Below are 14,222 nucleotides of genomic sequence, written 5' to 3' on the forward strand. Positions count from 1 at the left end.
TTTTACTGGTTTTCAGTATTAAAATGTAATGGCTAGGACCTGAAAATATTTGGTTTATTTTTTTATTACTGCATTGAGATCTTTTTCCTATTTCACTCACTCCTCCTCCCCACAATCTTGAAATGTGTGTGGGCTGTTCTATCATTTAAATGTCTCCGCAATGAATAATACCACCACAATGTACTGAACTATGAAAGTGAAACTAAAAATCATGCCTAATTCAAGAGTGAAGATACAAGCTACGCTCCAAATTGCTCAGTCTATTTCACTCTTTTAAGCAAAGCGTTAAAGATAACCTGCAGATGTATTCCTTAATGAAACCCATCCTGCTCCCATTGAAGAGGAGCAATGTTGCCAACTCTAATGACATTTTTTCTAAAGCCTCAGCTCCTTGAGTCACTTAATTATGTTAGAACCTCTGCTGTAATTCAAAAACAAGTGTTTCTAGTCCTCATAATTACAAAGACAAGCTTGAAAACATAAATCCTAAAGGCTCAAAAACCTGAAGATGCACAAAATGAACCCTAAAATTATTAAAGCTCTCATGATTTTTTTGTAGTTCCACACGTAATTTTTTAAACCTTTTGAGGTAGTAATACTGTGAGATTTGCCATTGACGTAAACAGGAACAGTACTTGGTCCTAAATGAACTAGATGCAAGGGTAAGAGTTACACTTTTTAAGGCCCCCAAAGTATCTATCATCAGAAACTGTCAGCCCCTTGCTACATAAATGTAATGCTGCTTACCTAATTTACTATAGACCTCTTTCATCCTCTCCACGCCCAACAAATTGCATGGAAATAAGTTGTGTATTTGTAAACTGCAATAGGCTGCTCTGTGGGCCCAGTGGCCTACTGCTTAGCACACATGATATCCAGCCCCTTGGTTCCCTGACCAGGCAATTGTGGTTCCTGGTTCCTGATCTTTGGCCAGGAATCTTCTGGCGTCCACTTGCATCTGGGCTTCAGCCCTGAAGGGGATGTGGTAAGGGGACCCCGGCCCTCCCTCTCAACTGGGTCCCAGCCCAAGATCCTGTATGAAGCAACTACCACAGGGTCCTTCCAGCACAGCTGAAGTTTACTGCTCCGCGATATTTCCTACTTACATCCCTTCATAGAATATCAGGATTGGAAGGGACCTCAGGAGGTCATCTAGTTCAACCCCCTGCTCAAAGCAGGACCAATCCCCAGTTTTTGCCCCAGATCCCTAAATGGCTCCCTCAAGGATTGAACTCACAACCCTGGGTTTAGCAGGCCAATGCTCAAACCACTGAGCTATCTCTCCCTCCTCCCTTCAATTTGGGGTAGTCCATACAGTCTGTAGAATTATATAAACTTGTTTTGAGGTCCAGAAGGAGGTAAGAGGCAAACCAGTTGAAAGTCTCTGGGTGAAGATGAAAGGGGGATGAGGGTGGAAAACATAGGTGGCATGATGGTAAGGGTCTACCATAGCCCACCAAGTCAGGAGAAGGAGGTGGATGAGGCATTTCTAAAACAAATAATAGAAATATCCCAAATAAGAGACCTGGTAGCGATGGGGGACTCTAACTACCCAGACATCTGTTGGTTAGGTAATACTGCAAAACATAAAGTCTCCAATACGTTCTTTGAATGCTTTTTGTATCAGAAGGTAGAGGAATAACCAGGGGGACAGTAATTTTACACTTGATTCTGGCTAACAGGGAGGAACTGGTTGCGAAACTGAACGTAGGATGCAATTTGGATGAAAACTATAATTAAATGATGGATTTCATGATTCTAAGGAAAGGAAAGTGTGAGAGCAGCAAAATAAGGACAATGATCTGGATAATGGTGTAGAAAGAATGCTTATGTAACCTGTGAATGACACACAGCTGGGGGGGGGGGGCGGGTTAAAAAAACTTTGGAGCATAAGATTAAAATTCAAAACAACCTCGACAAATCTGAAATCAACAAGATGAAATTCAGTAAAGACAAGTGCAAAGTACTACACTTGAAGGAAAAATCAAATGCACAAATACAAAATCAGGACTAACTAGTTAGGCATCAGTCTAGCTGAAAAGAATCTGAGGGTGGTAGTGAACCACAGATTAACTGAGTCAGCAATTTGAAGCAGTTGCAAAAAAGGTAATATTCTGGGGTGTATTAGCCGGAGTGTCATATGTAGGACACGGGAGGTAATTGTTCCATTCTACTTGGCACTGGTGAGGTCTCAGCTAGAGTAGTGTGTCCAATTTTGGGCACCACACTTTAAGAAAGATGTTGCCAAATTGGAGAGAGTCCAGAGGAAAGCAACAGAAATAATAAAAGGTTTAGAAAACCTGACCTAGTTTTTTTTAACTAGGTATGTTTAGTCTTGAGAGAAGAACGAGGTAAGTCTTCAAATATGGTAAGGGATGTTTTAAAGAGGACAGTGATGAATTGTTCTCCATATCCACTGAAGGCAGGACAAGAAGTAATCGGCATAATCTGCAGCATGGGAGATTTAGGTTACCTATTAGGAAAAATTTTCTAACTACAGTTAAGTACTGGAATAGCTTATCAAGGGAGGTTCTGGAATCCCGGTGATTAGAGATTTTTAAAGAACAGGTTAGACATCTGTCAGAGATGGTGTAGGTATACTTTGTCCTGTCTCGGGGAGGGGTCTGGACTAGATGACCTCTCAAGGTCCCTTCCATCCCTTCGTTTCTGTGATTATGGGGTTGAGTGGGTTTGAAACTTCTTCAGGGTGCGACTGCTGCTTCGATGGCAGCGAAGTGACGGTGGTGTATTGTTGAAGAAATTCATTGTCTTGAGTCTAGTGGCCTGTTTTTTCTGCCACTGTGCTAGTTCTGTTTCTTTCCGCTTTTTCTGTTGTAGGTCATCAGAAAACAGCAGCAGTTTGTTTAGGTGATAGGATGGGAAAGGGTGCTTTGGTCTGGTGCTTGAGTAACACCAGTAACTGAAAAACTGTAGTACTTCACTAGTTCTATTCCCCCCTCCCCCCCCCGCCTTTTGTGTCTTGGTTCAAGGTTGACTTTTCTATAAGTAAGTCTTAAAATTTGGCAGTGTTCGCTATTTTAAGCACTGACTTGCTAAAGCTTAGCAAAGATAGAAGGCATGTTGTTCCTCTTCACATAGCAACACAAGTAAAATATATTTTAATCCCCAGAAGAGAGAGTGGCTGTTGTTTTAAAATGTCACTAAATGCTGTTAGGAGTCCTTAGGAATAGTGATATAATTGAATGTTGTAACTTTCTAAGAGCTTCAGATAGCTTAAGCATTATTGCTGTATTTTCTTAAATTTCCAGTTCAGAGTGGAACTGTTTTCCGAGCTACATTGTTAAGTCAAAAGGTTTTTTTTTTTTAGAATAGTGACTTTATCTTCTTTTTTTATAGCATCTGCAGAGAAAGAGGCAATCAAGAGCACATACTCCAAAGTAATGGATGCATATGGACTTTTAGGTGTATTAAGGTTAAATCTGGGTGAGTTTAAAAAAAACAATGAAAAACGTGATTATTTATTACTTGGAGAGAGCCTCTTTGTCCCTGTAAGAAACCTCAGTGTAATATTTTCAGGACAAGCATTATGCCTCCTTTAGTGTTTGTACTGTGCCTAGCATGTTGTGAGTATTACCAGAAACAAAGAGTAAACAAAAATAACTTCCACTTTCACAACCCTTCTTGCTTTCAATAATACCCTCCCCCTGTTTGCAATCCGTTGACTTCCATAGGGGAAGTTGAGAGCTCACAAATTAGGGGTGCATGTGTATACTTGTTCAAGAAGAGAACACCAATATCTTCCAACATCACCCACATGGCAAGGTTCACTGTACTGCCTCAGTGTACTTCAATTTTCACTGTTTAATGAACAAAGTTAATCTTAACCCAAAACTAGATATAGTACTGTGTATAGTTGTTTTATGACTTGTAAAATTATCATATTGCTATGTCAAAATATTCATGCAAAATAGAATACCAAAAGGAATTGCCTTGGTTAAAAATTAAGAGTAAGTAAATTTTCCAGAGCTATGGAACGAAGCTTGGTGGATGTAACCATTGGCTATGTTGAAATGGTAAATAGGGTTTAGGATGGGGAAAAAGGCTGAAAATCACTAGTTGTCTTTAAAATATTTGTAATTAGAATTCATCACTCAACTATATTTTTGGTTTTACAGGAGACACTTTGTTACATTATCTGGTTCTAGTCACAGGATGTATGTCTGTGGGAAAGATTCAAGAATCTGAAGTTTTTCGAGTTATTTCCACTGAATTCATATCATTACGAAGTGACCCTTCAGATGAAGATCGTATTTCAGAAGTGCGCAAAGTTTTGAACTCGGGGAATTTTTATTTTGCATGGTCTGCTACTGGGGTCAGTTTAGATCTTAGTCTTAATGCTCATCGTAGCATGCAAGAACACACCACTGACAATAGATTTTTCTGGTGAGTTGATAATGCATTTTGCCAGACCTGACATAATGTAATGCATGTAAAGTATGTGTGTACATGTTGATCTACGGCAAGTTTTGATCATTGACTCTGTCCTGAAAATCTTGATTGTTAAAATGGGCTCATATATAATTCCATGTTATTTTATTTCAGACTCCTATAAAAGTGAGTTTGAACATTTTCTACAGTAAAAATCCGACACAGTTTGGCGTGTCGTCTTCACTAAAAGATCAAGTTGTGAAAACTCACAATACTGTACTTTGATCAAAACGCTTGTTATGATGTAACATTTTGCTTTTTGTGTTGCCTGAAGAAACTGATTGAACCTCTGTAAAATGTATCATTGCTTTTCTATCGAAAACTAGTATTGGATGGGAGATTCCAAAGGGCATTTCTTACTTCTGAGCACTGTTTCTAAAACTGTGATACTCCCTCTGTCGTTTGGAAGCTACATGTTGCTTTCACTCTTCGTTTGCAGCTCTTTATTACACAGTTTACTACATTGTGTTCTTCCTTGTAGAAGGAAGTTTTAAATAAAAGGTATGTGGCTTTTTATATATGTAATTCTTGATAAAACAAGTACTGTTGCTTTCGTTTCTGCTGAGACTGCAAACAAATGGGTCAGTTAGTGCCAATGATGAGAAATTATGGACAGTATTACAACTCTTAAAAGTAAATCTTAGAATTTTTGAACGTTAGTATACTTGTTCTTATGATTCTTAGGTGAGGTTCTGCTTCAGTTTCTATTCTCCCCTGCCTTTAGCCTTCCTTTCTTCCATTTCTGATGCTGCATGAATATAGGTAACCCTCCTACAGCTACTGAAAGACTCAACACTGCCCCATTGACGTATGTGCACATTAGAAGAGGTGAAAAGCTACTTGTTTCCCACCTGCTGTAACTTTTCCACTGATGTGGCACCTTCAGCTGAGAGCAGCTCTGTTTCTGTGTCAGTTCTGTCCTACCCTTTGCCACTCCTTCTTGGGAACTTGGGATAGAGGGATGACAAGGTAGAGCTGTAGTATGAGGTCAAGCATACAAAACATGGGGCGGGGGGGAATCGGGGCTTTGGGGAGATGGGTCAGGCCAGGAATGTCTCCACACACATATTCCAGTAGAATTCTTATCTTTGCGTGCCAATACCCCAGGAAATTGGCTTTGGCTATATGAATAGGCTAGTAATTTAAGGCTTAAGATCACCATGCTAGAGGACCATCAAGGTAGTTGATATTATTCAAATCACCTTGGTTTTAAATTTTCTGTGCATCCTTAACTTTCTTTTTTTTTATTTAAATCACCTGCTTTTTGTGCCTTCAGTAGCTAGCCAGTAAATCACTAGTTACAATGTGAAATAGATTAAATGACCCAGATTTGCATATCCAGAAAACTAAACACTAAAAATCAGTTTTAAAAAGTACTATTCTGTATACATATTTTAATCTTGCCAAGAGTTTTGTATATAAAATCCATTTGTCAGATTCTCCGAAGAAAAATGTTGTTTACGTTCCCAATCTCCTGTTTCAACAGAGCATATCTTTGTACTGTATTGCAAAATAATACATACCCAACCCACAGAATTTTTGAGGTTTCATTAATAAATACTTGTAAATTTCTCTGGAATACTTGCTAAAAGTCAGGTATGTATTTTGAAAAACAATGGTGACACTATTAAAATAAACAACTAAACTAAAAATAAACCACTAATGCATTGAGAGTGTTAAGAGAAAAGTTCTTAAGAAATTAGTTGTGGTTACAATAAAATATTCTGAGAACCATCTCTCTTACTGACCATATCTTTTTTTGCTATTCAGTAAACTTTCTCTCTTTTTTCATAAGTGAATCTCTCACTCCAAAGGAGTACAAAAGCCAAACACTAGCTGCAAACTATAATCTTATTTACCAGATACTGACAATTTATTTTTTTTTAAAGTGCTTCCTGTTGGCTCACAGACCTATCTAGTTTGTTTTTTTCATTTGAGTTGTACTTAATTTTAGAACATTGTGAATGTGATGTTACAACATGTCAGCACTCTGCATTATTACCCCTCTTTACCTTTTCTCTCCTCTCATCCCCTGTCCCCACTTATACAAACCCTGCTTCAGTGTTTAGAAAAGTTGTTTGAATTAACTAATGAAATGCTGCTATTACCATTGTGACTGTCATATTAGTAATTTAAAATACTACTTTAGATATTTTGTTTTATGAAAATTCTTATAGTGTCTATATTATTGCTTATAAAACACTTACTACTGTAATTACATTATGTTTTTGTTACCTGTAGTTAACACTGAACATTACCTGGAGTATGACTAAGTGAATTCATTTTTTGTTACTCCTTTAGTTTTATACTTCATACATTAACACAGTAATAACACCAAAGTTATAGTTTTTGACTTGTATATCTATTTCAAAATCCCATAACCAGTAGTTTAACAACCTGGATTACACTTCATAATCACCTATCCCGTTGTCTGGATCAATGAATTTCATCATTAGGTTGTAGTGTTGACTAACTGGCGGTAAACTGACAACGTCATAGGGTGCTTCAAAGAAAACAAGCACTGTTAGCTTAAGCGAACATCATTTGAACAAAACTGAGATGCCCCAAATACTGATGACACTCCAAGAAGCCTGTTGAATTATTCTTTCATTTCAGGATCTCTGACATGGTAACATGTTCCACGGTTTTAAAATAAGCTTTTTGGGGGTGGGAAACTGTCCCAAGAAATTGTTAAAGGAGTACACGCAGATTTTTCAGTTTGTAGCCAGTCCAAATTCTGTCGTGGTTAGCAGTGTACCAATTGGTTATTGGGTGGCCTATATGAAATGAGTTGGTGGGTCACACATGACACACAAAATAGCCCCACAGTTGGCATTCTGGTTTTATTTCTCTGAGACTGACTGAATGACCATGAAAACTCTACTTGCTAATCCATCGTTTACTAGGAAAGGATAATCACATTACTAGGAAAGGATAGGAGAATCTGCAGTATTAACCGAAGATTCTGGGTTGTCAGTTTTTATGTCCATTAAAATTCACTATGCACAATTTTGTCCTACAGACATCTCAGCTACTTTCTAGAAGGTTTTGCTATGTCAGGTATGTTTAAATAGGAGTTGTGGATAAAACTGTGCATCTTATGGAAAGCTTTCCTCTTTACATTCCTTATACTGAGTGTGGAATTTCAGAAATGAGACAGCAGTTGCCTAAACAAAATGAGCCATTTTTTATTTCTCTCTCATTGTCATTAATTTGAGTCCCTTCTATTTCTGATAGGAACCAATCACTGCATTTGCATCTTAAGCATTATGGTGTGAACTGTGATGACTGGCTATTGCGTCTCATGTGTGGAGGAGTAGAGATTAGAACAATTTATGCAGCTCACAAACAGGCAAAGGCTTGCCTCATTTCACGACTAAGCTGTGAACGAGCTGGGACCAGGTTTAATGTACGGGGAACAAATGATGATGGTCATGTTGCTAATTTTGTTGAAACAGAACAGGTATGCTATATTATTTTAACTATATTGCCCATCTGTCTGTACTCAATGTGATAGTAAACAACTTATGGCTTTTTGCTCCAGGGCAGCAGATTGTGGGCCAGATTCATAGCTAATATATGTTGGTGGTCTTCCTTTGAAGTGAATGAAGCTAAGTCAATTTACACTGAGGATTTTGCCCTAAATTTGGAACTATTACTATACTGTAATTCATGAAATTATAGATTATTCTGTGGTAGAAACTTTTGATTGCATTGTTATGAAGAGTCTGATCCTGCAGTTGTATACATGTGGGTAGGTCATCGCTGGGTGAATCTCTGTGCTTGCTTGTGCAGAGTCCCATTGGCTTTGACACCCAGGTGCAGGATTGGCGTCAGTATGCAGTCAAGTTTCTTGAACCATATTTTTCCAATAAGCTACTTATTAGATGATAAATCGCAGTTTATTTTTATAACATTTATTTTATTGCTTTTAACCTAAGGCTAAATATTAACACTTCGAGGAAATCTTGGAGTTAAATTAACTCATTACTTGACAATGTCATTTTAAAAACATGCATCTCATAATGGAAATAAAGTAACTAAACCATCGTAAGTCCCAAATTTAACTCTTGTGTTCTAAGAACTTACAGAAATAAGGAAACGTTCAGTTATGTAATAAGAGTGAATATTGAATACTGAAAGAGAAATCAAAGCTTCTTCGCAAACTTTAAAAGAGCCTTATGGGACGTTTTAAAGATGAATGTGAAATGGCTCCTAGAAACTAAATTACGATAATCAGGTTAAATATTTTTGTCTGTTTTTCCAAGATTCTTACATAGGATTGTGTGTAAGAGAAATAAAATGGAAAACTTAAGTCTTATGTATGCTTTTTGTCTAAATGTTACCAAAATATATATTAAAAAGTGGGTGTGAAATTAAAAAGTTGTAAATATACTCCGCCTTGCTGTCTTAAAGAAATCTTTACAGAGAAACACTTTTTATGAGAACTTGGAGCAGGATTTAATTTAAAAAGAAAAATACCCTCTTTCTAAAACCACATTAAACTTGTCCCTGTGGAATAGTCTATCTTCTTACTATTGAATACTTATTTATTCAAGTTGTGCATTCTGAGGCATCAGACACATAGGTCATTTAATATGAATTTTTTTAAATAACAAGTATTGTTACTCCTGCTTATACTATGACATATGCAACGTGTTTAGACGTATTTTATTCACTGTGTTTAGATAATGCAAAAAAGACTGCTTTGTTTCTGCAATTCCCCAGTAAAATTACTGCTTTTTCTCAACAGGTGATATTCCTAGATGACAGCGTGTCTTCCTTCATACAAATTCGTGGATCTGTCCCATTATTTTGGGAGCAGCCTGGTCTGCAGGTAAGTAGTTAAGAAAGGGGTTTAGGTCCTGTTGCACTGTTATCTTTTTGCCTGAGCTCTAGATGAAACTCTTCTTTGGGGGAGAGACTTTTGCTTCTTGACTGACTGGAGGTATTGCTGTTGAAGATACTACTTCTTATGGGACCTGAGCGCACCATCTCTAATGCTTAGTTTCTTTTGGCCTAGAAGTTTTGAATTCTTTGATTTTTAACATGATTGCTTCTTGGAACAGGTTGTTCTGAGCACACAAGCGGAGAGGCTACTCTTGGTTTTAGTCCTAAATAATACAAAGGAGTCTGTTCAAGGAGTAACTATGGGTGAGACACTAAGTAATAGTGACTACAATATAATTAAGTCCAACATCTTTGGGAGAGGAACTGTATGAAAATCTAGTACTGTGACACTAAAATAAAAAATGAGGACATTTAAAAATCCTTAGATGCAGCATGGCAGCTACATAAGCATACCATAACAGTCACAGAAGGTTCGTGTATCCCTAAACAAAAAAGCTAGAAGTGTAGTTACATGACGAGGTTCAAGAGGTTGCGTCAAAAAGGTGTTCTTCAGAAAACAAACATTAATGAACCAATAGAAAGAAGCACATATTATGGAAGGAATAATGTATGACAGAAATAGGATTAAAAGGGATTTTGGAGAGCAGATAGCCGAACACACACACAAATTCAAGTATGTAATTAAACGTACTCTTCTTGTCAAAGGTGGGATCCCATCGTGTCAGAATGTCAAGGGGATTTGAAGCAAATGCACCGGCTTTTGACAGGTGAAATAGTGGCTTGCATTTTTCTTAATATGCTGTTCTGATCAGGTAGTTTGACTGATTTAATGCTGTAATTCAGCAAAGCATGTGAGTAGTCCTTTTGAAATTCAGTGGGCTACTCCTGTGCTTAACAGTTCATCTTGTAATCTTTATTTGGCAACTTCTATATTAAAATTGGAGTTTAGAATTTCATTTCATACTTGTATATAACAATGATTGGTTAAACCCCATGTAACTTGTTGGTATTGGCCAAATGTTTCCTCTTAAGTAGAATATTTGCTACCATTGAACTACATAAATAGCAGTCAATTGTCACTTGGTATCGGGGCTGGATCACTTCCGTGAGAGAGATTCTAATAAAAATGGCTGCCATTATAAATGTACACTGTACTCTAGACCTTTATTCAGAAGGGGTTGATTAAGAGAAGATGATGATTTATATTACCTTGTTACTAGCCAAAAGGTGAGTAAGGATTTTTTTTTCTTCTGTTAACAGGCATTTCCGAACACTTAAAAATGTATATGGCAAGCAAATTATTGTAAATTTACTTGGGGCAAAAGAAGGGGAGCACATGCTTAGCAAAGCCTTCCAGGTAAGTATTACGATTATCGCATGCCCTGTATGTTCTCAGAATTGGCTTATGCCTTAGGCGGGTGTTAAATAGTCATTAGAGAATAAAACAGATGTATTATACAGTAGAGTAACTGCTTATTGTTAAAATAAATCTGTTCCCATTTTGCTCAGTTCAGGATCCTAAAAGCTCACAGAGGCATTTCTTAGGATATATACAATTAAATGGATTTTAAAATAGTTTTAATGACAATCAATATGTCTGAGCATGTTAGCCAAAATAAGCATTCTTTTAAAAAATTATAACAGCAATGCGGCAGCCTGTTGATAAGAAATTGTAAGTTATCTTCCCTTAATACTTGTTTATGTCTAAAGGAAATAACTTCTGCATTCTAATGTTAGTATATAGGCAACAGACATTTTGGTATTTAATACTGAGTGTGCTTCAAGTAAACAATTTTTTCTCCAAAATACTGCTCTAGTAATTCCTGGATGTATTTTTAGACTATCGAGAAAAGGACTTCTTGAACTTCAAATGACTACATCACTTGAGGCTTAAAAATAATTTCATAGTTTAATTGAAATTTAAACTTTTAGCACTTATTCAGAAGACCAGCATTTTGGTTGTAACTGGCCAGTCTCAAGATTTCTTGCTGCCGATTTATATAGTTGAATAAAGATTCTCCTGGATTCCAATTAATTAGAGAATAGCCTGTAATATCAGTCCAGTTTCTCTCATATTATCTTTTTTTCACAGCAGAGATAATTTTCATTTCAGTAATTATCTTTATAATTACTTACAATTAATTTGTAAATAATTTATTTTATATTACCAGTTTAGACTATGAAATCACCTGTAAGATGCTCAGTTATATCTATAAAATATATTTAACCTTAAAATAATACCAAGAAAGAAATTCCAATAGAAAGAAAACTAAGCTGAAGATGACAGTATTGTGTGTCTGGGGTACAGAAAATTTTATTTCATTGTAAATGTCAGTTGAGTTTTTTAATCTAATTTTAATATAGGATGCTGTTAATACAGTATAAAGTTTATTTTGATCATCCTTTTTTACATAGTACTCTTAGAGAGAATTGTAAGGAATGTAGGAGCTGCCTTAGTGGAACAGAAAAATGGTTAGTTTAGTCTATTTAACAGTATCAATGCCATGTTTCACGGAGCAGCATAAAACTTTGAAGTCCACCTCAGTAGTGTGCTGTGGGAAAATGTTTTCTTGGACTCAATTGTTGTTCTGTAGATACCCTACATAAGAAGAATTTTGCTAGTCTTTATTTTTATTCTACCTAGGTTTCTCCTAACTACAGATGCTCTTCATTTAAATGTCTATTGCTTCTTTTTTGTTTGTTCCCCAGCATTACCAGGATACATTTATATTGATTTAAGAATAATAGGCATTGAATTTTGAATAAGTTTAAAAAGGAAACACAAATTTTCTTCTTATAAAAGCCATTATTTACGTACGATGACAACTATAGTATTCGTTCACTACTTCTACCGCTGGACTTGCATATTAATAGTGCTGGAAATGATGTCCCATTTAATTGGTGTACTGTCACCAGTTGTGATCTCAAAATGGGCATTTTTAGTTAAAAGTGTTGCAAGTGTATTTTCACTTCTGAAAAAATTGCATTTATCTTTGACTACTGAATGAGCACGACTTTTAACATTCCAGACTTCTGAACAACTTCACACAGACAACTTAGTCGTCTCTTTTCCGAGCTGAACAATTCCAGTCTCTTTACTCTCTCCTCATATAGAAGCTGTTCCGTACTCCTAATGATTTTTGTTGCCCTTCTCTGTACTTTTTCCAATTCTAATATATCATTTTTGAGATGCGGGACCAGAACTACATACAGTATACAAGGGGTGGGTGTGCCCTGGATTTATATAGTGGCATTATGATATTTTCTGTCTTATTATCTATCCCTTTCCTAATGGTTCCTAACATTCTGTTTTCTTTTTTGACTGCCACTGCATGTTCTTGGCTAATATTATTAACTAAGTTCCAATGGCAAAGTTAAAATTTGCTCTTGGTTAAACTTCTAAACTCCATTAGAACAGTAGAGTTGTCCAAATGTGACTGAGATCACAATTTGGTTTGCAGACTCTTTTATTCTTTAGTGGTGATGTGTGGGCAGGAAAGAACCCAGGATGACTTTCAGATTTTAGGACGAATTTTCAGTCTGGTACATTTAAAAAAAAAAAAAAAAAGCCATTGTTTTACTTGTAAAGAGAGCAAATTAGCTCAGAAGGCATTGAGACAAAAACATATACAAAGTCACTTTTCAGAGCAGATTGGCAATTTAAGATCACAAATAAGCTATGTGTAGAATTAAGCTGCAAAGAAACAGTCTATGGCCTGGGATCTCAAACTTTTTCAGTATGGGTCACGTGGGTGCATCTCTTGGAGTCACTCTCACATTTGCAATCCTGCAGGCTTCCTCCCCATCTTTTTGTGATCACATAACATGTGGCAACTACAGCAATTGTTTACATGCAAAAATAATATTAGGAAATCAGTTACTGTACTTTACCTGGTTTTTTTAAAATGTAATTTAACAGCTGAAAACAAGGAGAGTAGGCATTATGTGACCAACCAGCTCCCCACAGACTGTCACTGGTCCATGGGCCACTGTTTGCAAACCTCAGTTCTAAAACCAGACAACTTGTCAACATATGGTTTTTTTTCCCAGCCGTGGTTGATGAGCTTACTAATACCTTAACTTGTGGAAGAAGCTGCAATACTTACACTGCTTTAATGATGTTAAAGTAGAAGGTAAATCTGATTCTGGTTTTGGAAATTAAAACACAAAAATTCCGTTGTAATCATTTAGAGTCTTGGTTTATATTTTATTAGAATGATTTGGGTTAGTATATCATAAAAGTGTCTCATTTTATTATAAAAAATGATAATGATAAAGATACTGAACAAATGGAGTTAATAACTTTCTTAACATTGGTGGCATATTTGGCTTATACTAATCCAACACCCTGTTTGTTGCTTGGTATATTTATACTTTTTCCTCTCTCTTTCCTGATATCAGAGCCACTTGAAAGCCTCTGAACATGCTATTGATATCAAAATGGTGAACTTTGACTATCATCAAATGGTTAAAGGCGGAAAGGCAGAAAAACTACACAGCGTGCTTAAACCTCAAGTCCAAAAATTCTTAGAATGTGGATTTTTTTATTTCGATGGAAAGGAAGTTCAAAGGTTTGACTATATGACTTCTGTAACTTTCCTACAATCAGAATATGATCGTAATTTAATTTTTCACTTTTAGCCACAAATATAGAAGAAAAATATTTCTGGTTGTTTGTGTGAAGACACTGTTTTTATTTATCTAGGATGGTGACCTAAAACTGAAATATGAACCAGTTATTTTGTGTTTATATGTCAATGTATGCCATGTTTTCTTGTTTCTGAATCGTTTCTAAAAGTCCAGGGTGATACTAAATTCATACCAGTATTAATGGAGGCTTACTTCAGATTCAAGTCTTTGTTTTGAACTCAACCATTTTGGCTTATTTAATGCAATCGTCCTTGTTCCTTTTTAGGATAAGG

At 36.2% G+C, this 14,222-nt stretch overlaps 1 protein-coding gene across 9 annotated transcripts in view; it reads left to right on the plus strand.

Annotated features, from left to right (window-relative positions):
* Window positions 1-14,222, plus strand: part of SYNJ1 (synaptojanin 1) — a 117,219-nt gene that overhangs the window by 11,461 nt on the left and 91,536 nt on the right. For all 9 annotated transcript variants that reach the window (XM_074970678.1, XM_074970685.1, XM_074970690.1 and 6 more), the window contains exons 3-9: window positions 3,358-3,444; window positions 4,137-4,404; window positions 7,687-7,912; window positions 9,203-9,286; window positions 10,006-10,067; window positions 10,561-10,657; window positions 13,702-13,871. In XM_074970678.1, coding sequence (XP_074826779.1) covers window positions 3,358-3,444; window positions 4,137-4,404; window positions 7,687-7,912; window positions 9,203-9,286; window positions 10,006-10,067; window positions 10,561-10,657; window positions 13,702-13,871 — 994 coding nt within the window. The remainder of the gene's footprint in view (window positions 1-3,357; window positions 3,445-4,136; window positions 4,405-7,686; window positions 7,913-9,202; window positions 9,287-10,005; window positions 10,068-10,560; window positions 10,658-13,701; window positions 13,872-14,222) is intronic.

Source organism: Natator depressus, chromosome 1 (genome assembly GCF_965152275.1).
Source record: "Natator depressus isolate rNatDep1 chromosome 1, rNatDep2.hap1, whole genome shotgun sequence".
In the NCBI taxonomy this organism is placed as follows: domain Eukaryota; kingdom Metazoa; phylum Chordata; order Testudines; family Cheloniidae; genus Natator; species Natator depressus.